General features: G+C 49.0%; 1 protein-coding gene across 1 annotated transcript in view; it reads right to left on the reverse strand.

Annotated features, from left to right (window-relative positions):
• The window catches only part of TTC12 (tetratricopeptide repeat domain 12), a 43953-nt gene that overhangs the window by 12897 nt on the left and 5748 nt on the right, over positions 1-25308 (reverse strand). Inside the window, exons 3-13 of the mRNA XM_046014391.1 lie at positions 21611-21774; positions 21050-21071; positions 20380-20457; positions 19409-19530; positions 14295-14354; positions 10216-10287; positions 5984-6044; positions 5361-5549; positions 4170-4239; positions 3288-3376; positions 1037-1205 (exon numbers count right to left, since the gene is read on the reverse strand). Coding sequence (XP_045870347.1) covers positions 1037-1205; positions 3288-3376; positions 4170-4239; positions 5361-5549; positions 5984-6044; positions 10216-10287; positions 14295-14354; positions 19409-19530; positions 20380-20457; positions 21050-21071; positions 21611-21774 — 1096 coding nt within the window. The remainder of the gene's footprint in view (positions 1-1036; positions 1206-3287; positions 3377-4169; positions 4240-5360; positions 5550-5983; positions 6045-10215; positions 10288-14294; positions 14355-19408; positions 19531-20379; positions 20458-21049; positions 21072-21610; positions 21775-25308) is intronic.

Here is a 25308-nt window from a genome sequence, read left to right on the forward strand (position 1 = left end):
GGGAGGGCCGCAGCTGAGGCTCAGCAAGCACCCTGTCCTGAGCACCCAGCTCCACGGGACAGGTACCGGAGGTCTCTGCTTGGCGCAGAAAAGATCTGCCAGGATTTCAAATTGGGCTGCTTCTCTTGCTGGGAACAGAAGCAGGAACTGGCCTTCAGGGCCTGGAGGGAGCAGGGTGAGACTGCCTGGTGATGTGCCGCAGATGCTCCTTTCCCATCTGTGAAATGGGCTCATAACACTTATCTCGTCTCCTTCTCAGGCTCAGAGGAGATAGAAGAGTGAGGAGAATCGGAAGCCAACTTCTGTTTTTAGACCGTGTATGAAACACGTGTAAAGCCAGCAGTGATCCTTGCTACAACTTCCACCGGGTTGAGCCCCACGAAATTGCCAACATGCAATTCTTTTGATATAAAAACTTATAATTTCACAGACAGAAACTAATAATATTTCGACTGAAGAGCACTGGAAGGAATCGTTGGCATTCAGTAAAGTTTTTATGAAGTCCACTCAGGGAAGAGGCACATCCTGTTTCCACGGTTGTACGCCTCGGAAAGCCTGACGAACGAGAATGTTCCAGGTGTGTTTTATTTACTGATACTCTACCTTGCTCCAGAAAGGCTTTAAGACCATGCCAACTCAGAGAGTGTCACCTCAAACAGGAATGAAAGAAGAAACGTACGGGCAGCAGGAGGGCAGAACCAGATGGAGGCTGACGGGGCAGGAGTGAATGACCCAGTTGAGATAGATTCTCAAGCTGGGCTTGGAAGGGCTGCCATTTACACCGTCTGTGATATCTGTGACAGGGAAGCTGGCCAGAGAAAGGAAATTGCCCACAGGTACCAAGTTCACATGGGAGCTCATCCCAGAGGTCCTCCCGAGGGAGGCCTCCTTCCACAGGCTCTTTCTGGTTTTGACCCTTGATGAAGTCTGACGGCACCGCTAGTGTAGGAGGTGTGGGAAGGGGTATGAGCAAGTGTTAACTTGGCAGGTGACCGTCTGAGAAGCCCCAGGGCAGCTCCTACTGGCAGAGTCCTACCGGGTCAGGTCAAGGTGGCTGATGATCAGGCCCCGTCCGTGGTCCGTCTGGGCGAGCTGCAGGAGCAGGGCCAGGCTCTGCTGGCGGATGGTCAGAGCCTTGGCGGCCAGCAAGGAGGGCAGCAGCCGGCCCAGGTCTGGGCTCTCCAGCAGTAGGCGCTGGTTTTCCTCTGCAAGATAGGGGACGAACGCCTTGTGCAATGACAGCGGGTAAACCACTCATCTCTCCCACCATTTCCCACTAGGACATCCAGCCCTCCTCTGCCCTTGTTTGAGAGGCGGGGTAATAAATGTCAGAGCACGAGCTCGAGAACCGGGCTGCTGGGCCCTGGCGACATGTGCACGTTCGTGGCTGAGTCGTGAACTCCTGTGGCCCTCAGCTTCCTCCGAGTGAAACGAGGAAGACGGCTGGTGAGTTAGCAGGGCTCAGGAGTGACCACAGCCGGTGCTTTGAACAGGGGCTGGCTCGCATGTGGTGGGCACGTAGCACTATTCTTGGCAAAGGCTCCTTGGTGTGTGGGATTTGGAACGGGAGGAAAGGGACCAAGATTGGCTTAACTGTAGATGCCTTTAGACCGTCAGTTTTCATGCACGGGCCAGAGAAAGCCTTGAGTTCCTTCTAGAAAACTAGAAATCACGTGAGGCCACACATGGAGAGAGCATACCCTCCTTCCTAGATGTCAGCGACTTCCAGGATGGCTGTACTGGCCCTGGCCGCTCCCCGCTCGTTCCTTGTCTAAGCAGGGACCTGAACGCATTTGAGAGGACGGAGGGGGATGGGCTGGAGTGGGAGACTCAGCCAGGAAAGAGAGCGAGTTTGTGTAGCTGATACGTTTTCTTCTGCTGGAAAAGGAGCTCGTTGTAAATAAGCCAAGTAACACAGGAGTATAAAGCTGACCGTGAAGGTCTCCTCTCGCGGCCCTTCTGGGTAAGCTCATTGCTTAAAGGAGCCACCCCCCCCCCCTTCCTGTGACACTCCTGTTAGAAATATGAGCCAGCTACCCTGTCTTGGCTTCTCTTTCCCACTCAACAGCATATCAGGGACACAGTCCCCTGTCAGTAGCTTTGTAAGCATCCCCGTGTCCTTTAGAAAAGCTTCTTTGCCTTCACTGAGTTGATGCACTTGGCTTTCGCCGATCTGACAGCGCGTACATGTCACAGTCTGTGTCTGACTCTGTTCTCGGGTTAGAGAAAAACGTGACCCTGAGGGTCACAGAAACTGAAGTCGGCGCAGGCTGAGGAAATCGGGGCTGCCAGGAGGGAGGGCCAGGTCTGGTTCACCCCGAGGAAACACTCGGTCACCAAGCCTTGCCTGCCTCCCCCTCGTGTGTGCGGGGGTGCGGGATCGCCACCCCAGGTGTAGAATGCCACAGGGCGGCAGGGCGCCTTGATAGTGGCTCTCGTCTGAGCCCGATTCCCTTCAGGAAGGGGTCCCCCTCATTCTCCAATCCTCCGGAACTTAAGATGACTCCCTCACTCTACTAAATCAAGGGGAAAAGTCGTATCATCTCATATTCAGCCTCTTCTAGTTTGCCAATCGTCTCCCCCAGCTCTATGGCCGGCTTCCCACAGCAGCCCTAAGGAAAGGAGACTCAGCTAGCCTCTCTCCCGTTTTCGGTGTTTTCCGTCCTCGGTCGGGCCTCTCCCTATATTTTTTTTTAAACATGCCTTTTTTAAAATGAAGGATATACTTACAGTTTTTATTTATATTTACTACTTTACAAAAGGGGTAAGAAAGCTTGTGCAAAAGCTTCATGAACCCCAGAAAATGCTAATACGTAAACAGGCAAATAAATGTGAACAAGTCGATAAACATCGTGTAGCATTTACTGTCCCAGTATTACACTGATCAGTGTCACAAATAAGATAGCAGCAGGGACCATTTTAAGTCTCCCAGTGCTGAGATGGGTACTGTGGTCAGCAAAAAGGAACGGTATTTTTCGGTGCGAAGGACAGGAACAGCTTTGTCCACTGTACTGCCCATGTGCGAGCAGACATCACGCGTCTGCAAAGCGCCCAGCTGAGGAAACTGCTCATTCGGCGGACGGTGACTTCGCCCACCATCAAGGCAGCTGTAAGGGACAGGGACACGGCTGAAGCGCAGGTCGCGCTTCTGATCCCGAAGCTCTCCCTGCGGGAAGGGCTGGACGGACATCACCTCCCTCGGGCCCGGCCTGTGGGGGAGACAGTCCTGCCCGCGCACATGCATCCCCAGAGCATGAAGAGGACTGATGGCAACGACCCGTGCTTACCGTTCCCCGCGCACACTGCTTGCCAGAGCCTGAGGACAGACGCGCACACCATCTCTTCCACTGCATCTTTTCCTGCCGTGGAAAAGCACCTAGAACGGACAAAGAATGGCAACAGTTCAACTGGAAAGTCGTCCTGATCCTTTTGGCTGGCTTTAGTCCACCTCCCGACTCCTCCAATGCAGGCAATGTTTTAACACGGAGCTGCAGGTCACCGGGACCCATAGGCAGGGCAGCACCAGTCTGAGAGCTCCGGGGCGGGGGTGCAGGTCGAGGAGTCAAGGCTGCACAGGGGGAGGCTGCTGAGCCGGGGCCATGGGCAATAGCTGTGTGGCGACATGAACGGTGGCGGGCCGGCAGCCTACTGAGGGCTCACGGGCCTCCACACACACCCAAACGTGCGCCGGTGGCCCCAACCCACACCAGGGTTCTCCTAGCCTGAGGAGCTGCACCCAAACCACTGAGCTACAAAATAAAACAAAAGTAAATTTAGCAATCCACCTCCTTTCCTACGGGTCTTTCTTCAGATAAAATTACAAATGGGACCAGCCAGGACCCAGCGGGTCTCATTTCTTGATGGGATCAGCAAATTCCAAGAGAGGAAAAGAACAAATGGCAATCTTGCCCTTTTGGGAAAGCCAGAAAAATGGTCACTTCTTTGACTTGGCAGTGCCTGGAGGAAGCCCAAGGGAGTGCAGCCGACCTCTTCTCTCTCGGAGCTTGACTGTGGCCAAACTCACACCACGCTCCACCCCGTGCCGGTGGAACAGGGACTGAGGGACAGGACCAGCCAGTGAAGCCCCTGCCTGTGTGACCAGGGGTACTTCACGGAGAATCGCTCGTCTTCCTTAGGTTACTGCTGATGGTCCCTATAAACACCCCTACCTTCTCAGGACTGCATTCTCATTGATGAGACTGAATCCGTTGTGTGTCCTGAATAAAGTTTGTTCCGTGCCTGGAATGAATTCATAAAAACCGCATTGGATTTCGGAACTGTCTGACTGATGTCTGGCCGAAACAGAGCCAGCCGATGATGAGAAACCCACTATGGAATGTCAAGGTCACCAAATTCACAGATGGGGCAGAAATAAATACCTGTACGTTCTGAAACCTACAGCTGTCCTCGGCCACTTCTAGCCCCAGCGAGGGGGACCTCCTGTTCTGAGAAGGGGGGGCTGGGCCCGGGTGCCCCTGTCAGTTATCTGACACGCATCACTCTGTCATCTTTAGAGTCTCCAGGAGCTGCTTAACTTCTGGGAAGAACGAGCATATCCATCTGTTCTTAAATATGTATTTTGAAGCTGTTTCTAGGCTCTAGAGAGGAACCTACACTCTAAGAAATCAGTGAAGGGCGTATTTGAGCGCCTCCCCCATCACACGCTAGAGGCAGGTCTGAGACCCCATCTCTGTGCACAGGGCATCCTGTCACTGAGTACAGAAGTGGCCGAAGCCCTGACAGGGACGTCTACAGGAACCGCTAAAAGAGGACAGCAAGGCTCTGGCCGGCAGCAGACACTCGCGCATTTGCTCTGGAATGACCGACGCATCCTGAGAAGCCGTTACACGTAACTGGGGTGACCCTTATGGTCACCCTATGAGACAACCCTTATGGGCTGTCTTACAAGATTCTGTCTCCCGTTCCTCCGTGGTTGGGGGGAGATGTGCAAGGGTGGGCGATGGTGTTGGGGGCCTACGGGGAAACCCAGAAGGTGTGCAGGTATGTGGACAATGTGAGGACGGGTGAGGGGTGATTAGGTGAGGCGTGTGCGTATGTGAGGTAAATACGTGTGGTGTGAGTGCGTGCCCGGGGTGTGGTTTGTGGGTGTGTGTTTTCTGCTGTAGTGTATCTGGGGGCGTCGGCCGCCTATTCTCTGAGCCCCGCATGCTCCGTGCACGGGGGAGGGCCCCGGGGCGGGGTGCGTTTCCTCCGTGGCCTGCTCAGTCCTGACGCTACAGCAGACCCGCAGTATTTGTGGAAGGAAGGGATCCGGGGATTCTCTGCCTCCTCGGGGCTGACCTCCACCCTGCCCTTTCACGCTGACTATATTCACAAGGTCACATGCGTCTCGGGCTTACAATCCTTCATCATTTCAGTCAGGATTTCAATCCCTCCTGCATAGAACAAGGGGGTCTGATCGGGCTTGCAAAGCGTCTCCAGGAGATTTCTGACGGTCACAGCCGTGTTCTTCCCCGCATCCAGCGATCTGTGGGCTTCCTTCTCTTGAAGGTCTGCTTTCTCCCGGAGATTCACTTGATTCAGGTAATCTGTGAGACGAGAAGGGAAAGAAAAGAAGAGAAACGAACGGAACCATAACGGTCAGCGTCACGACCACAGAGTAGCCTTTGTGAAGGATGGGAGGTTGAGAGGCGTGAAGTGTGACGATCATTTAAACTGGCTTTGGCAGGGGAAATTTTAGGAAGGATGTCCAGCTTATACCCAGAATTTTAAACCATCTTCGGGATTCAAGGACCACATTACGCCCTACCTCGAAGGCTCTAAGGGACGATGGTGTAGAAAGGAGGAAGGCAAAGGTCTGAGTGGGAGAACAGAGAGGGAAGAGGAGCGGGCAGCGGGCGAACAGGGAGGGTTTGATGTGGCTTTGAGGCCAAGTGCAGAGAAGGTATGGGAGGCACCTCAGGGCCGGAGCACAAAGCAAAAGTGGAATTCAAAGGCAGGACAGCAGCAGGAACAGCCTCACCTTTCACCTGGGCCTGCAGCTGGGGGTTTATTTCCGAGATCTTCTGATAACACTCTCTAGCCTGGAAAAAAGAGACAAGGCCTTGAAGAGTAGTCAGGGGGTGAAGGTGATTATAGGAAAGACACCAGGCGCCACAGGGCTGGCCTTCATTATTTCCTCCCGGCCTCCTCCCGCTCCCAGCGTAGGAGGCAGGCATGGGAACGCAGCATGCGTTTGGCATTTTGTTTAAGCTTCTCTGGTTCTGTGGGGCAAGAGGCGTTCTTGCAGGACTTGGTTAAAAAAAAAAAATAATGTTGTCAGATCCAGCCTGTGATGGAAAAACATCCAGTCCCGAATTTCACGGATCGTGCCTGGCTGGTAGAGGAATAATTCTAAGGTGACTGCAGAATTTAGAAATGAGGTTCGCACCGACAGAGAACAGGAGGCTACTTGTCGGATATGCCCACAAGGAGCCGGGAGAGAAATGAAGATGGAGACACAGTTGACAGAGACTTTTGGGAACAGAAAAAGAGACGTGCCTACTTAAATACACGGGGCTGCAAAGAGAGTCCCTCAGGGGTCCATTCACTGGCCATATAAGACTTGCAAGAAAACCTAAGAGTGAGGGCCTCTCCCTGAGGAGACTACTGGAAAGTTTCTGGGAAAAAAAGGAAAACTGTAGCTTGTGGGGCATGTGAGTAGGTTTTGGGCAGTACTGTCTCAGGGGTATGAAGAATTCTGCCCAGTCACTGAGAAAAACAAGCACCGAAAAAAATGGGCTCTGAGCTTGTCTTGAAAGGTCCAGGCTCATCCAGAAGATCAGGATTAAGAAATGAATGGAAGAGAAAACATGACACCAAAGAGATTGGTGTCACGGGACAGAGGTATGCAGAGCAAACACGGTAACTGCTATCGACTGTGTCCCCCCCAAACTCCTATGTTGAAACCTAACCCCAGTGTGACGTACTTGGAGGTGGGGCCTCCGGGAGGTGATTAGGTCACTGGGGTGCAGCCCTCGTGAGGGAGATTTGTGTCCTTAAAGAGACCCCAGGGACCTCTTTTAAGCCTTCTGGCTGTCTATGAACAGGAAGCAGTTCTCAACACATACCAATTTGCTGGTGTCTTCATCTTGGACTTTCCAGCCTCCAGAACTGTGAGAATTAAATGTTTGCTGTTTAAGCCACCTGGTGTCTGGTAGTTCTTAGAGTAGCCCAAAAGGATGAGGGCAGTGAACCTGTATGCAACTCCTTTGGAACCCCAGATCTAGTTGATCGGCAACTCCTGTTGGCTTCCCTGTTGGTATATATCTGGAATCCCAACATTTCCCACCACCTCCCTCAACACCAACCTGGTTCAAGCCATCATTACACCACACTTGGGAAGTCTGTTGTAAAGCCTTCTAACTAGTTCTCTCTTCTTTGCCCACTATGTCAAGATATATTCTCAATGCTGCAGTGACCCTTGAGAATATGAGTCACATCATTTCACTCCCTCACTCAAAACCCTTCAATAGCTCCCAGCTCACTCAGAGTAAAGGCCAAAGTACTTCCAAAAGCCTGTGAGGCTGTAGGGAATCAGTCCCCTCCCATACCGCCATCATCTGCCTGACCTCACCGCCTGTCACTCTGCTCTAGCTGACCCTTTGACGGGACCCCTCCTATGTGGCTTGCTCACCTCACTCCCTCTCTTCCTGCAGGGTGGCCTTCCCTGACAGCTCCATATAAAACTGACCTCACCTTCACTGCTTCCTGATTTCATTTTCTCAATAACACTTTTCACTGACCAACATACTACACAGCCGCTTATGTGGTTCCTGTCTCCCAGCCTCCGCTATTCCAAGAACGTAACTTCTGTTAAGTCAAGGATTTTGTCTTGTTTGCTACGGTACTCTTATTGTCTAGGGCAGTGCCAGAAATGTAGAAAGTATGCATACATATTTGCTGAGTGAATTAGTTACCTGAGTGAAGGAATGAATGAGTGAATAGGATGGTGGAGAGGGGAGGGTTCTATGATTTGACCTTAGTACCATAGGCCTGTATTACTTTTAGATTTAAATCCACCAAAAAATAATTTTTTAATGTATAATAGGAGGAAATTTTTTTTAAAAAAGTGTCTTATCAGTGGAAAGATATTCCATGTTCATGGATTAGAAAGCTTAATATTATTAAGATGGCAATAATCCCCAAAATGACCTACGGATTTAATGAAATCCCCATAGAAATTCCATCTGGCTTCTTTGCAGAAATTGACAAGCTGATCCTAAAATTTGTATGGTAATTCAAGGGACCTAGGATAACTAAAACAATCTTGAAAAGGTAGAGCAAAGTCAGAAGACTCACACTTCCCCATTTCAAAATTTACTACAAAGCTATAGGACTCAGGACAATGTGGGACAGGCATAAGAAGAGACATAGCGATCAGTGGAATAAAACTGAGGGTCCAGGAATAAACACACTCATTTATGATTAACCAATTTTTGACAAAGGTGCCAAAATTATTCAGTGGGAGACAGAAGAGTAATTTTAACAAATAGGCTGGGCACACTGAGTATCCACACACAAAAGAATGAAATTACAGCCCTTTCTCACACCATAAAAATTAACTCAAAGGGGGTCAGAGATCTAAATATAAGAGCTAAAGCCATACAGAGAATCAAACACAGAAGTAAATCTTGGATTAGGCAATGATTTTTTAGATATGACCCCAAAAGTATAAGCAATCAAAGGAAAAAAATAAATAATTTAGGCTTCATCAAAATTAAACAATTTTTTTGTGTTACAAAGGACACAGTCAAGAAAGTGAAAGGGCAACATAGAGAGGGAAAGAAAATATTTGAAAATCACTTGTTGGATAAGGGACTTGCATCCAAAATATATAAAGTACTGCTTACTTAATATAAAAATGCAGGGGCGCCTGGGTGGCTCAGTGGGTTAAAGCCTTTGCCTTCGGCTCAGGTCATGATCCCAGGGTCCTGGGATCGAGCCCCACATCGGGCTCTCTGCTCAGCGGGGAGCCTACTTCCCTTCCTCTCCCTGCCTGCCTCTCTGCCTACTTGTGATCTCTGCCTGTCAAATAAATAAGTAAAATCTTTAAAAAAATGTAAATAACCTAATAAAAAATAGGCAAAGGATCTGAAGAGACATTTCTCCAAAGAGGATATACAAAGGGCCAACAAGCCACAGGAAAACAGACTCCACATAATTAGCCATCAAGGAAATGCAAATCAAAACAAGGAATTACGCTTCACACACGAGGATGACTGTAATCAAGAGAGATAAGAAAGAGTATTGGTCAGGACGTGGAGAAACTGAAAGCATGGAGGGCTGGTGGGCATGAAAATGGGGCAGCCACTTGGGGAAACCCTCTGGCAGGTCCTCTGAAGGTTAAAAAACACACGATTACCATAGGACTCAGCAGTCACACTCCTCGTACGTCCTCGAGTGGACTGTGCCCATATCTCCACACAAAACCTTGTACATGGATATCCATAATAGCCCTCATGTTCGCCAACCGAGGCAGGGATAAGTAAAATGTAGATTATTGATACAAAGGAATATTACCGAGCAATGAAAGGAACGAGGTACTGTTAGACGCTACAACATGGATGACCCCTAAAACATTACGCCAAGTGAAAGACAGAGTCACAAAAGACAGCATCTTGTATAATTCTACTTAAAAGAAGAGTCTAGAACACACAGAGGTTGATTAGCGGATGCCTCGGGTTGAGGCGGGGGTGGAGGGAACGGGGGTACTACCAACGGGTATAGGGCTTTGGGGGGAGGGGACAAAAATGTTCTAAAGCTGAGTGCGGTGAGGGCTGCACGTCTCTGAATACAGGAAAACCCACAGAACTGTGTATTTCCCGCAGATGAACCGTTTGGTGTGTGAATCAGGGATCTCAGTAAAGCTGCTGTTAACAATATAGAACAGCTTAGTGCATAAATACAGCTGCACGGTTACTCTGGGGTGATGAGATTAGGAGTGAGTTTTGTGTTTGTCTCTCCAGAGACACTCCTCCCCGGGCCGACAGAACACTGGCCGGAGACACGGCAGAAGGGATTCTCCGAGCAGATGGGGCTGTCCTGGAGGACACGCAACGTCCTTCCCAACTCAAAGATTGTAAGAGCCACCTCAGAAAATACTAGAAGGTGGCCTAGTATCTAATCAGCTTTGGAGGAACGTGGTCCTTCTCTGAGGCGATCTAAAGCCTTGACTGCGATGGCGCGTTCCCTTCCGCTCCTCTCAGCACTTACCACACTGTAGTTCTTCAGGGCCAGGTGGGCTTTTCCCATGTGGAAATAGGCTTTTGTGCATTTTTCATCACACTGCATGAAAGAGAATGACTGATCAGATGTTTCAGAAGGTCTGAAGTCATGAGCCACTCCCCCAACTGCCCAGCTAACAGAGGGAAGGCAGAACGTGGGTTGTCAGGAGAGCTACCAGGCTTGACAATGAGAACTTTTCTGTGCCTCTGTGGCCAAACTAATTGAAGCCTGCGAGGAGCCTGGATGCACAAGCAAGCTCTCTATCAAATTAATTAATGATCCTTGCCGGTCTTCACTTCCATTTAATGAGACTCAATCAGGAGACAAACCAGAAACCCTTACTTTAGAAGAGCTCTTGATCTCACCCAAACATTAGAATCACTGGGGATGCTTATCAGAACCTGTAAGGCCACGCTGAACCCCATGCCCATTAAAAATTTTCTTTTGGGGGATTCCTGGGTGGCTCAGTTGGTTAAGCAGCTGCCTTCAACTCAGGTCGTGATCCCAGCGTCCTGGGATCCAGTCCCACATCGGGCTCCTTGCTCAGCAGGGAGCCTGCTTCTCCTGCCTCTGCCTGCCACTCTGTCTGCCTGTGCTCGCTCTGACAAATAAATAATATCTTAAAGAAAAAAGTTAAAAAAAAATTATCTTCTGGGGTAGGGCCCAGGTGGCAATAATTTTGTAAGCTCCCCAGGAGATGCAGGCAAGCAACCAGGCTGGAGGACCACTGGTTGATTAGAAGAGACGGATGTCTACTCTGGGTCAACAGCTGAGGTGACCGGGACGTCTTAGTGGGCCTGGCAAGTTCCTCCCCTGAAATAAACCACACCACATATCCCGAGAACTTACGTTCTTGTCACTTAAGATCAGGAGGGAAGCCCCCATCAGAAGGCAGGATCGAAACTTATGTGAGGCCACGGCCTTTGCACAGGGGGCCCTGCACCTGCCTACGCCTAATTATTACAACTCCGGAGAGATGGATTGACTTGGCACAAAGATGACAACTACAACTTCTAACATCCAGTTAATTAGTTGAACCCTTTTATGTGTGAGGCATCGTGCCAGGGATACCCTCCCAGGGCCTGGAGTGCGAGCTGAAGCCTCTAAAAACTCCTGGTGAATTCCTGGCTGGCTTCTCCCCAGAAGTGGGCCATGGGCCAGAAGAGCGGCCGTCCGTTTCAGAGCAAAGGGGACGATTGAAAGAAATGACAGACAGTGACAGAAGAGGCGTCTCCTATGTGGAGAGGCCTTCACAGGTGCGTCCTCGTGAGCGTCATTTCCTGACGTGCTGCTAAGGGAGCGGCAGGGATGACAAGAGGAACTTATCATCCAGTCCTTGCCAGGCAGTTCGTACGGATTATCTCAGATTCGCCTTCTAACAACTCTGTGGAGTCCATGCGATTATTATCCCCTTCGTACAGGTGAGGAAACTAGAGGCTGGAGCGGCAGAGCTGGGGTTTTAAATCTGGCCATCCAGGTCCCAGAGGCCTCAAACTACAGCAACCGTCCCTCAGAAAAGTGCTCTAGGGAAATCCACAGTGAGGCAGCATGGCTTAACAAAGGTCGGGCAGATGAGGGATTTGAGCTGGGTCTCCACAGGTATGGAGAGGTGAAGAGAGAAGGAAGGAGGGAGAATGGGCAGAGCAAGGTCGGGGGATGGGAGAGGACAGGGGGCTTCCGGCCAGGCCAAGGGCAAGAATCAGGGTAGGGGCGGGTCAGGCTGAAGGGGTGAGCCAGACAGTGTTTCCACAGGAGGCCCTGGATGCCAGCCTGGGGGAGGGGAGTGGACAGCAGGGCGCACGGGAAAGTTGCTCTGCAGGCAGTGTGCAGAACCGACTCAAGGCGGGAAAGGCAGGGGGACAAGTGAGGGAAGAGAAGCAGTCCCACAGGATGAGGGGTGAGCCTCAGTCTGGTGGCGGGGCGAGGCAAGCGTGGATGCCATAGCTAGGTCAGAGACAGTCGGTAAAGGAGGACGACGAGGAGGAGGATGTCAGGCCACAGGTTTGGAAGACAGTGTATGGCATTAACAGAAAGAGGATAAGTCAGGGCAGGGGGCAGGTGGAGGATGGAGACGCAGCGTGGTTCCAGCGGCCCCAGACCGTCAAATGGAGGCCTGCGGGAGGCAGCTGATGTACACCCCTGGGGCCCCGGGAGGTGGAGACAGGGAAGGGGGTCTGAGGGCCAGCTGGACCCCGGAGAGGAGACAAGAGCTCTGAGGGAGAAGTTGCAGAGAGAAGGAAGGCAGGGAGCTGGGAAGTGAGCCCTGGAGAATCCGCAAACGATGAGGTCAAGAGGGCAAGAAGGGAATGAGCCAAGGGAAAGGAAAGGCCAGGGCAGAGGCCCATGAAAGCCAAATGCCCACTGGTCCTTCGCGGGCAGAGCATCGGGTTACACCGCGGGCAGAACAAGCCGGTGGCCTCAGAGCCCTGTCCCGGCCACTGTGCGTCACCGTGAGGGGGCATCGCTGGGACTCGGCCCGCCTCGGATGCTGACGCAGGGGACTCGGATGGATGTCTCACTGCCTGGCCTGTCTCCTCTGATCACGGGTCAACACTCACAAGGGCTTTCTCAGGTGAGCCCCAGACCCCCCTTAAAAGGAGTCCTGTTTTCAGAGAAAGATGGATTTTGTCGTGCAGAGAGAGCTCTGCCCGCAAAGGAAGATTCTGATCCGAATTGAAGCCAGCTTCGCTGCCTTATCTTCCCTGACGAGGAATATCAGACTTGAAATACTATCGCGTGAGCTTGTCTCCACACATTCAAAAGTGTCAAAAATATTAAATTGGCATGAAAGTACAAAGACTATTAATAATGAATACACGGACATGCGTTATTGATGTATTACTTCTAAATTTAAAAGAAACTTCTACATCACGGCTTTGACACAGAGCCAACCATTGTTAGTGTTGAGAGCTCCTTCTGCATTTTCCCCTATGGCTCCAACTCGTTACCCAAGCCTCTTCAACAGGGAGCCTCACTGGCATCCCACAAGACTGGCTGACGAGTGTCCGAGTTCTCGAACGTCAGCTGTGTTGGGCCTGCTTTGCTTTGGTGTCGCTGTTAATTATTACATCGTGCTTCATTTAACAACGGGGACGAGGCCAGCGGGTTATCCTGAATCGGCATGAAACAGCGTGACCACCTCTTGGGTCCTCTTCAGATGAGAACAGATACTCCTGGACGCCCCACCAGGAGCTCTGGTTTCTCCCACAGAAGGAACAAGGTCCACACCCAGGGCTGTGGGGCTTTCAGGATCCAGTGGAGAAGCTGTACAGAGCAGGCGATGCAGAGCCCTGGCTTACGGTTCCACCAGCGTTAGCTACGTGATTCTGCACAGCTTACTTAATCTCTGAGGCTCAGGTTCCTTGCCAGAAAAACAAGGATAATAGTGGTACTGAAGGGAACAGACTAGAATGTCGTAAGGCTCCTGGCCAGCATGCAGCAAACCGCGGCTTGCGCTGGAACTGTTGGAAAACGCCCGTGCCTCTCTCTCCTCTCACAGAATGGTGGTAGAGAACACAGCGATCACACCAAGTGACAAAGCAGGTGCGGGCCGATGCTGGGGCTGTGAAGAGCCCGATCGCATCGGCTGGGGCAGTTGTTGTAACTTTGAGACTGTAACGATGCGACGGGGCAGGATTTGCGGACCTTCTGTGTCTTCAAAGGGACAAAGAAATCACGCACCCCATATGTCCGTTTTGGAATTTTTTATAGGCCATTATTAGTAAAAGTGAGTTCCTAATTCAGCCCAGTTTCCCTTGCTCACCCTCTCAGGAGGAAATAAGGAAGGAGGGGTGGCCAGAATGCCGCGAACGGTGAGCCCTTGCGGTGCAAACCCTGAAAACGCAGCGCGAACAGCCAACTGTCCTCAGTCCTCACTACGAGCTCGGTCGCCGTGACCCTCACAGCTACGCCACGGGCCCCCGCTAGAGATAAGGAAGGTCCGGCCCTGACAGCAGAGTTCAGACCCCGGCCTGCCGCAAAACACTGGCCGCTGTCCCGCGTTCGCTTCAGGACCCAGACGCCCGGGGAGCCCAACTCCGTGCCGTGGAAGAGGATCTCCTTCTTACCTTCAGAGCCCACTCGCAATCCACGACTGCCTTCTGGTAGTCCCCGAGTTTTAGATAAGCCTGTGACGACACAAAGGGCTGTATTTATATGTAATTCTGCGGCAACCGGCGGGGAGGTTACCGAAGCCCAGGGCTGGCAACCGTGGACAGCCGGTGCAGCCGCCAGACCTAACGGGGCAGGATGAGCCATGGACTAACGGGAGAGGACAGCTCTGTGAATGGCACTGCCGAGCGGGAGCCGGGGCGTTTGGGAGAGCTGCAGGTGGGAGAACGAGCGCCCTCACTCTCACTTTCTTCCTTCCTCCTGATCTCACTGGCGGAGTCCAAAGGCAAGTAAGGGAGCCAGGAAGTCAGGGGATGGGTCCACGGAGGTCAGTCCCCCAGGGCACAGAAGGATCCGGAAAGGCCAAAGAATATACCTAGCACATTAAATCCCTCTACAAAGGAAGAGCTGGCTTCTAGGGTCTACCCCACTGCGGATGTTCCAGAAGGAAATCAAATGACAAAGGGAATCAAAAAGAGAACAGTGTGGAGATTCCTGAAGAAATTAAGAATAGAGCTTCCCTATGACCCTGCAATTGCACTGCTGGGTATTTACCCCAAAGATACAGATGTAGTGAAAAGAAGAGCCATCTGTACCCCAATGTTTATAGCAGCAATGGCCACGGTCATCAAACTGTGGAAAGAACCAAGATGCCCTTCAACGGATGAATGGATAAGGAAGATGTGGTCCATATACACAATGGAGTATTATGCCTCCATCAGAAAGGATGAATACCCAACTTTTGTAGCAACATGGACGGGACTGGAAGAGATTATGCTGAGCGAAATAAGTCAAGCAGAGAGAGTCAAGTATCATATGGTTTCACTTATTTGTGGAGCATAACAAAGAACACGGAGGACATGGGGAGATGGAGAGGAGAGGGAGTTGAGGGAAACTGGAAGGGGAGATGAACCATGAGAGACTATGGACTCTGAAAAACAACCAGAGGGTTATGAAGGGGAGGGGGGGTGGGAGGTTGAGGAACCAGGTGGTGGGTAATAGGGAGGGCACGTACTGCATGGAGCACTGGGTGTGATGCCAAAACAATGAACACTGTTATGCTGTAAATAAACAAATAAAAAAAATTAAAAAAAAAAAAAGATGTCAGTAAGTGCTGGAGAGAGTGTAGAAAAATCAGAACCCGCAGACACGGCTGGTGGGAGTGTAGAGTGGTGCGGCCACTGTGGTAGACAGTCTGGCGGTTCTTGAAAGGGTTAAACACAGAGCTGCCCTACGATCCAGCCACTCCTCGGTGTACACATACGCGCACATAAAAACTTCCGTGCAAATGCTCACAGCAGCATTATTCACAAAAGCCAAAAGCAGAAACAGTTCAAACGTCCATCAACTGATGAACGGGTAATTAAGGCAGGGCCCATCCGACAGTGGTGTATTAGTTGGTCATAAAAAGGAACGAAGCGTGGGCGCACCTACAACATGGACAAGCCTGGGAAGCATGCTGCAAGAAAGAAGCCAGACACAAAAGGAAAAATTCGGCATGACTTCATTTGTATGAAATGTCCAGGACAGGCAAACGCATGGAGACAGAAAGTCGATTCGTGGTTGCCTAAGGCTGAGGATGGGGTGGACGGGAGGACTGGGGGAGGGGCGCACCACTTAAAGGGGATGGGGTTTCTTTTTGGGATCATGAAAATGTTTTAGAACAGGTTATGGCAACGGTTGCACAGCTCTGTGAATATACTAAAAAAAATGAACTGTATACTTTAAATGGGCAAAATGCATGTTATGTCAATTGTATCTCAATAAGGGGGTTACTCAAAAAAGATAAAGTTCTGCTTCTTTCCTCACAAGCACAGCAAGAAGAAAGCAATGTAGGTGATGGGCTGACATTTAAGAGTCAGACCATCACTACGATCTATCGGTGCCAAAAGCCTTGGGGACCTCTTTTGGGATCCCCTAGAGTGGGGGGAAAGTCTTGAAAATCAAGAAGTGACTCTGGGGGTGCCTGGGTGGCTCAGTGGGCTAAAGCCTCTGCCTTCGGCTCAGGTCATGATCCCAGGGTCCTGGGATCGAGCCCTGCATCGGGCTCTCTGCTCAGCAGGGAGCCTGCTTCCTCTCTCTCTGCCTGCCTCTCTGCCTACTTGAGATCTCTGTCTGTCAAATAAATAAAATCTTTAAAAAAAAGAAAAAAAAAAGAAGTGACTCTGGATGCTGGGATCCACCCAGTCTACACTGAAGAGCTCATGGCGCAGAAAGGAAGGGAGGGCTGTGTCCCAGCAAACGCACTGGCTCCTCCGCCTCGGAATGAATTATTGGTCACAACAGGCGGTGAATAACGTATCAAGTTGAACTAAACAGGTTTCAAGCACTCTTCTGTTGGAAAGTTTCTGGGAAGCGGCAATGATCACTCCTGGTGTAAAAAGGGAAAACCAGGCACCTGGAGGATAAGAGGTTTTCCCAGAGTCCTCATCAGTCACCCCAACTAGAGCTGATTCACGTGTAGGTTTGCCCCTGAGCAAAACTGTCCCAGGGCAGGGTGACATTCTTATCAGTAACTCTGCAGAGGTATTTACATGATCAAGCCAATCACAGGGTCAGTGTGGTGACTCATGAGGGATGTGAGCATTCATCCCAACAGAGGAGGGAGCAGGCACTAGCGGGCTAACCAAGTCTAAGTCCTTCCAAGAAAGGAAGCTGTCCTGTGGTGCTTTCGTTAACTCAGGTTCTGTACTAATTGAAGAGGACGATGCTTTGAACTGTCTGGTCCAAAAAGCACCATCCTTTCCCTCGGGGTTTGGGGTTTCATTTGAAAGTCAGAGGATGTGAGGAGGAGACTAGCATCCTTTTAGACAAACGGAGCCACAATTTTGTGCCATTTTTATTCAGGAGACATACAGCCTGAAAATGCATCCGTGGGCTTCAACAGTTTCTCTACACGGCCTTTACTTATTCTTTTCTGTTTTCCTTTTTTTTAAGGCTTGGATTCAACACCCTATAAATTCCCTGTTCTCTTCTGCTTTTCCACATTTTAAAAAGAACTACTTTTCCAAATGGCAATTAAATGCCTGATTTTTCTAAATTACACCAGCAATCTATTGATCATAACATTAACCCCAGGAGAAAAACAGAGCGATGAAAGGGTAGCTTTTTTTCCTCTAGCAAGTAGCAACACTCAATTCACAGGGTCCTTATTAAGTGTTTTCTAACGCTGCATGCAAACAGGAGAGGCATTTTAAAAATAGTCAATGGTGATTTGGTGGTTCGTAACACCAGGCAGCACATTTTGTATTTATTTGTCTCTGAATAAGCTTTCTCTTCGGGAAAGCTGGGAAGAATTACTTTCCCAAAGCTTTTCACTACATTTAGCTTGTTTTTATCCACACCCGTTCCTTTTTTTAAAGATTTTATTTTCTTTATTTGTCAGAGAGAGTGAGCACAGGCAGACAGAGTGGTAGGCAGAGGCAGAGGGAGAAGCAGGCTCCCTGCTCGATGTGGGACTCGATCCCAGGACTCTGGGATCACAACCTAAACCAAAGGCAGAGGCTTAACCGACTGAGCCATTCAGGTATCCCTATTCACACCCATTCTTAATGTGACTCTCCAGAACCTAATCAAAGTGCTGCTGAAACTTGAGTACAGTAAAAATGTAACTAATTTAGACGGATTGGGGTACAGACCATCTGAATTAGATGTAAGTCTGAATTACATAACATTTTAAAAGCAAGTCAGTTTTACTACTTTCAAATAACTTCCAAGTAATAAGACTGAAAAAGCATCAGTAGGTAAATGTTTTGGAGACCAAATCTGGTAAAAAGTAAAAAGGAATTATTATTATTATATTAATTTCTTGCATTTGAACGCTTCTTTCAAAGTGTCAAACTTAATTCCCTTAAATAGAATTATTGTTCCTCCAGTGTTCTATAACTTAACAAGGATTTGTTAAACATATATTATAAATAAAGTGGGGGGGTAAGTATATGGAAAAGTTTATAATCTCATTAGGATGATGACATGTACACCCCTAGGCCAACCTCTGGACATTTGATTTACCAATTTCTTAACTCCACTAGATTTTTCTCCAGAAACAGGGCCAAGTAAGTGGTGCTCAACTCTAGTCTGATTTACCCAAACAGCTGAACTATTGAGGTTACACTGTGCTTGGATTTATTTATCATTAAATCACCATCACTCCCCGGACTTTTTGGCCTCCAAACGTCCAGTTTCTTGCTTTCGACATTCTTCCTCAACCTCCCACAGCAGGACATCCTTGATCCTGGGTTACAGAAATTGGTGCTGATGAGGGCTCTTCCCGTCAATGACACAGTGTCAAGTGCAGCTCGCAAGGTCCTGCTCACATCTTCCGACCATCAGATAATCATGCCGGCGTATCCGCCACTTTTTCAGGTCTAAGCAACAGGGAGCTCGGCCACACACAGGCTCAAGGGCTTTTAACGATAAGGCCACACGTGATGTTTGTTGCACGTGAGAACTATCGACCTTGTCCCTTCATTAACTAGGAGATAATAAACAACTGCGTGATGGTTTTGACCTGGTATCCCACGAAACTGAGCTCCTCTGTGATATAAAACAGAGGGATGAGGGAGTTCAGAAGCTCAGCATTTCCGAGAAACTGGGTCTAAGCCCATCACCTGTTCAGCCGATCTGGGGCACAGAATCTTACTTCTACAGGGACCGATACGATGAGTAAGAAAGTGAGCCTGCGGAGTTCAGCCTGCCAGCAACGGGGTCTGGCCAAACCCAGCGACAGGAGGAGCAGTTCTCAGAGGTTGTTTCCTTCACGCTTTGCCCTCAGTGATGTGTGGGAGCTGACTTAGACCACGCACAGGGCTGGTTGTGTGCAGCTCTTCCCAAGTCCTCCCCCCACCATTGCAAGTTGGTGGCTTGAAATTGGACCGTGGTGAGAGCGCTGACACCATGGACAGTGGCAAATGGTCCCTACAGATCGGCTTCCGCCACCCCCCAACCAGAGTTGGCTGCTAAACATTGATGGGCATACCACGGCTACCATCCGGTCTCAAGTTTGCTTTCACAAGTTCCCTAGCTACTGTCCCCTGAGAAAACACCACGGACACAGTGTTGGCTCACTGACCTGGGCCCTGTTGGTGTAGAGCACCTTCGTGTCCTTCAGCTTGTCCAGACCCTCACTGTAGCACACGATGGCTGCTTCATAGTCCCCTCTGGCAAAGGCTTCATTCCCCTTTTCTTTTAGGGCTGGGGGAACAGAAGTTGAACAGGTGAGCTCTCCCCACACACATTGGAAAATTCTCGCCTACTTTATTCCCCTGACTTCGCAATTCTACTTTGGAGGACACAGCTTCCATCAGTCCAAAGGACACCTGTCACTTGCTTCTCCGCAGACATTTCACGATCAGACTTCCTAAGGGCTCTTTTTCCTCACACCCGTTCCAAGTTGCCCAAGGAGCTTCTCAGAAAAAGTTTAAATGTTTCTGGCACAAAACTCGGAACCTCTCCAAGCGGGCCACAAAGACCAAGTCTACACACTGAATGTCTCATAAAGAGGGCCTGGGCAAGTCACTTGCTAGCACACGTGGACGTGCTCAGACCTGCAGCATGCACACCGCTGGGGGGCACACAAGGGCCAGAGACATCCTGCGCATGCGCCGCCCCCACCACACACACAACACCCGTCTTCCCCTCCCTCCATCTCTCCTCTCCCTTCTCACACCTTTGTTTTCCTGTTTCATTTTCCGTTTTCACTTTTTCATCTATGCCTCAGGCCAGCCCAGGGTACCTCCCTCTTCTGTCCCTCCCTACTGTCCCAGGACCGCTCCCGACGCTGGGTCGGCTCTAAGTCCATCCAGATGCTTTGGAAAGAGGTCTGGTGGGGGAGGCTGACGAGGGCTCAGTCCCACTCCCTGCCTGTTGCAGCAGAGACAGGGACAGACACCACTAGTTTCTGCCTGGCCGGGTTCCGCTGCCTCGGGCCCGTTCTGAACCCCCTTACTGGGAATCTCGCTGTCCTCAAAGATCAGCAGGCACACTCATGATCTTTCTAGCACGAATCATCCCCGCTCTTGAAAAGTGAAGACTGACAGTTACCATCTGCTAAGACTTTGTTTTCCCGTCTTCTCCTGGCACGTTCTCTTGCATCCAACTCCATAGATGCCAAAAAGGCTTCTGACGGCAGAGTAATTTCAAGTATTAAAGAGAAAAATCCAAATACTATAATCAGTTCTTTAGCTCAAATTCAGAAGAAAGCTTTGGAGCCACACAGCTCATGCATACATATGTAGGCACACACACACGCACATGCACACACACACACACACACACATTCTGAAGCAACTAAATGACATTTTCTTAATTTGACATTAAATGGTAATCTGTGTGATGTATTATTATACATGATGGCTATGTCTGTGCTTCAAATTTGAATTATGTCTTTTAAAACAGTTTTTCTTTAAAAGGCAGAGTTTTTTGTTCCATTTAGCATAATGAGCTGCTGAGCGGGGCAACAGAATAGCTACCTACTTCTTAGAGCAGCTAAGAGTACATTGGGTGATAGAGAATAACTGAATTCAATTTACAAAAGACTGGCCGGGACAAAATACAGAAAAGCCTCTGAGTGCTCTCCTCTGACTAGTAAGAGAATTGGCCAATCCGTTCTTTGTAAACCCAGAGGCTATAATTTAAGGGTCTGGAAGCTACAAGTAATAAACACTGACCCTAAATAAATAATACACATTAGGAAGAGAGATGCTGTCCTTACCTGAGCTTATCCCATCTCCACTCTGCAGGGCACAAGTTATCATGAAAACAAAACAAGAAAACAAATTTCAAAAACCCCTCTCTGATTTGTAAGTCTACAATCCAAAAATGCAGATCCATTACAAGCGGGGTGTAGGGTTATTTCCTCTAACCATCAATACTGAAGGGCCCAAAATTCACAGGGCTTGCTTTAAATCAGGAGATATGATTATGGGTACAGTTGTTACAGGGTGAGCAGGTCAAGGTTCCCCTGCTATGGCTGTAGGAGTCGGAAATCAGAGGCAGAACACATTACCTTTACAGTACAGCTGAATATTGGTCACAAACTCAGGGGGTAGGGAGGGCAAATTTTCATTAAAATAAACCCATTGTTTAAAGATGACTCAGAAAGACACACACAAAAAATGAGAGTTTATACTTCCTTGTGGAAAATAATTCTAGTGAATCTAAAAAACAAAAGATTGTTCAGCCTCCCAGAGAGTCTGAGACTAAACTGCGGTCTGCTTTAAGGCAGACCTCTTCTCTGTATCTGCTTGTATAACTCCATAATAGAAAAAGAAACCTCCGCAGGAGCTTGCGGAGGACTGATCATGGTCTTGTTCAGAGTGGTCCGGCACCCATCCTCCTCTTGGACTTCCTCTGTAAACAGTAGTCTCTTTTCTGTCTCCAGGATAGCTTTCTGCTGTACAAGCGGGTCATCAGAATTCATCTCTTGGATTAAACTGGCTGGAGGAGAAATCAGAGGTGAAATCATTCAAATGAGGTTTTCAAAGGAAAGGCTCTGCACTAGAAAGGAGGGTGTAGAACATCCATGGGGAAGAACGTTTGTTTCTCTGGCTTTGTTGAGATATGATGGACATGTAACATCATGTAAGTTGAAGGTACACAACTGTGATCATTTGATTCACGCACCTGTTGTGAAGTGATCCCACAATAAGGTTACTTAACACATCCATCTCCTCGTGTAATTACAATATTTATGTGTGTGCTGAGAATATTTAAGATCTCTTACTTTCAAGTATAAAATACAGTGTTTTTTAAAGATTTATTTATTTATTTTAGAGAGTGAGCGAGTACAGGGGGAGAGGGAGAGAGAGAATTTTCAGCAGACTCCCCACTGAGCTTGGAGCCTGATGCAGGGTTCTATCTCAGGACCCTGAGAACTCGACCTGGCACACAACCAAGTGCCCGACGCTTAGCTGAATGTGTCACCCAGGTGCCCCAGCATAAAATACCGTATTAACTACAGTCGCCGTGTTGTACAATAGATCCCCTGGACTTACTCATTTTATAACCAAAGTTCGTACGCTTTGACCAACATCTCCCCATTTCTTTGTTTTCCCTCCAGTTTCATTGAGACGTAACTGACGCACATCACTGGGTAAGTTTTGGGCGTACCGCGTGGTGGTCTGATTTACATGTGTTATGAAATGATTACGATAGATTCAGCTAACATCCATCTTTTCTTATAGGTAGGATTAAAAGGAAAAAAAAAGGGGAAAAGTTCTCACCTTGTGATGAGAACTCTCAGGATTTACTTTCTTGACAACTTTCCAGTCTGTCTTACAGGAGCATCAGCGGCAGTCACCGGGTTGTGCAACACATCCCCCGGACTGACTTCCAACCACCTTTGTGCCTTCTGAGCACCTCCCTACCTGTAGCCTCTGGTAACCACACCAGTCTGATCTCCTTATGAGTTTTTTTAGAGTTCACATATAAGTGAGATAAGTATTTGTCTCCTCTGACTTATTTCACTTAGCGCGATGCTTTCAAGGTCCATCCATGTTGTCACAAAAGGTAGGGTTTCCCCACTTTTTATGAATGAATGATATCCCGTTGTGTACCTGCACCACGACTTCATTACGTGCTCATTCATAGATGGACACTCAGGTTTCCAGGTCTCTGCTACTGTAAATAATGCTGCTACGATCCTGGGGGTGTGGAGATCCTTTTCCAGATAGTGTTTCCAATTCTTGGATATACTCTGAAAAGTGGAATTACTGGATTGTAGGGTAGCTCTATTTTTAATTTTTTGAGGAACCGCCACATGGTTTTCCACAGTGGCTGCACCTGTTTGCATTCCCCCTGCTGTGCACTTTTCTCCACACCCTCGCCAGCATCTGCTGTCTCTTGTCTTTCTTGGGATGGCCAGGCTGAAAGGCACCCGTGATGTCTCAGTGGGGTTTTAATTTGCATTTCCCTAATGACTAGTGATGCTTAGCATCTTTTCATGTACTGTGGGCTTTCCATATTATTTTCTTTGGAGATTTGTCTGTTTGAGTCCTTTACCCATTTTTTTTTATTTTTTATTTTATTTTTTATTTTTTTATTTGACAGAGGTAGAGAGATCACAAGTAGGCAGAGAGGCAGGCAGAGAGAGAGAGGGAAGCAGGCTCCCCGCTGAGCAGAGAGCCCGACTCGGGGCTTGATCCCAGGACCCAGGGACCATGACCTGAGCTGAAGGCAGAGGCCTTAACCCACTGAGCCACCCAGGCGCTCCTCCTTTGCCCATTTTTTTTTTTTAAGATTTTATTTATTTATTTGACAGACAGAGAGAGATCACAAGTAGGCAGAGAGGCAGGCAGAGAGAGGAGGAAGCAGGGTCCCTGCAGAGCAGAGAGCCTGATGCGGGACTCGATCCCAGGACCCTGGAATCATGACCTGAGCCGAAGGCAGAGGCTTTAACCCACTGAGCCACCCAGGCGCCCCTCCTTTGCCCATTTTTAATCAGGTAATCAGATTTTTGTTTTGTTTCTTTGTATTGGGTTGTATGGGTTCCTCATATAGTTTGGATATTAACCCTTTATCAGATACATGGTTTGCAAATAGTTTTTCCCATTCCTTAGGTTATCTCTTCCTTATTCCTTTTTTTTTTTTTAAAGATTTTATTTATTTATTTGAGAGAAAGAGCATGAGAGTGAGGTGAGGGGCAGAGGGAGAAGCAGACTCCCTGCTGAGCAGGGAGCCCAACAAGGGAGTTGATTCTGGGACTTTGGGATCATGATCCCAGCTGAAGGCAGACGCTCAACCGACTGAGCCACCCAGGTGCCCCTCTCTTCCCTGTTCTTAAAGAAGGTTCTGAATGGAAAGCAAAAATGAAAGCAATTAGAACCAATGAGAAAAAAAAATTAAAAACAGGATTTGTTTTGCCTGGAAGAAGCTGCAGGAGAATTCTACTCTGGCCTTCAAACCGGTGTCAAGCTACCTATTTAATCCAATAACAAATTATGGAGAGCTTATTATGAGTTAGATATTATGCAGAATGCTACAGATAACAAGGATGAATAAAAAAGATACTGATTTTTTAAGAGCTTCCAATCTTGTGTGGGAGACAAACGGGTACATTTTGGCTACCCTGAGATCACAAAACAGTCCTCAAAGTCATCCTTCCCCATCTTCACTTCTCTGCCCACGCAGCTTAGATCCCATGATCCATCCTGTCTCCACACGGAACCCCCTTGCCCTCCCACCCGACGTGACAGACAACACTCCAACTCCAGACCCAACTCCCCACTTTTCTAGGCCTTTATGATGGATGTGGAGGACTGACAAAGACAGATGGACACCAGGGAGAACCCGACCTAACTCCACTGGCTAGTCCACAGTACCTGGCAATCCCATGGTTAGCCTCACGTGATTGGGACACCAATTCCAAGGCATTTTTCCCCCCACACCACCACGCAATTCTGACACCCCCTGGGTGTCCTACAAGTCAACTCAATTCTGACCCCATTGACCCGAGAGAGCTTCAGATCCCACAGGTTAACGGCTCTGTCCCATGAGACCGCCCACTCCCATCCCCCACTTCTCATGCCAGTCCGGGTTGTCAGCTGCGCTTCTGACCTCACGGCTAGATCAGAGCGTCCTACAACCCCCTCCTCCTTCGGTTTGATTAATTTGGTGGATTGGCTCACAGAATACAGAGAAACCTTTTACTTACTAGGTTATCAGTTTATCATAAAAGGCTATAACCCAGAAGAGCCAAATGGAAGGGATGAATAGGGCACGGTATGTGGGAAGAGGGTGCGGAGCTTCCAGGCTCTCTGAGCGCACCTCTCTCCCAAAATCTCTGGTCACCAACCTGGAAGCTCTCTGATCCTGGTCCTTTGGGGGCTTTAGGGAAGCATCATTACATAGGTCTGATAAAAAAATAATTGTTGGCCATTGGCGATCAATTCAACTTCCGGCCCCTCTTCCCTTCCCAGTGGGGTTGAGACTATCACAGAGTTGGTTCCCTGGCAACCAGCTCCCATCTTCAGG

Source organism: Meles meles, chromosome 8, assembly GCF_922984935.1.
Source record: "Meles meles chromosome 8, mMelMel3.1 paternal haplotype, whole genome shotgun sequence".
Classification (NCBI taxonomy): domain Eukaryota; kingdom Metazoa; phylum Chordata; class Mammalia; order Carnivora; family Mustelidae; genus Meles; species Meles meles.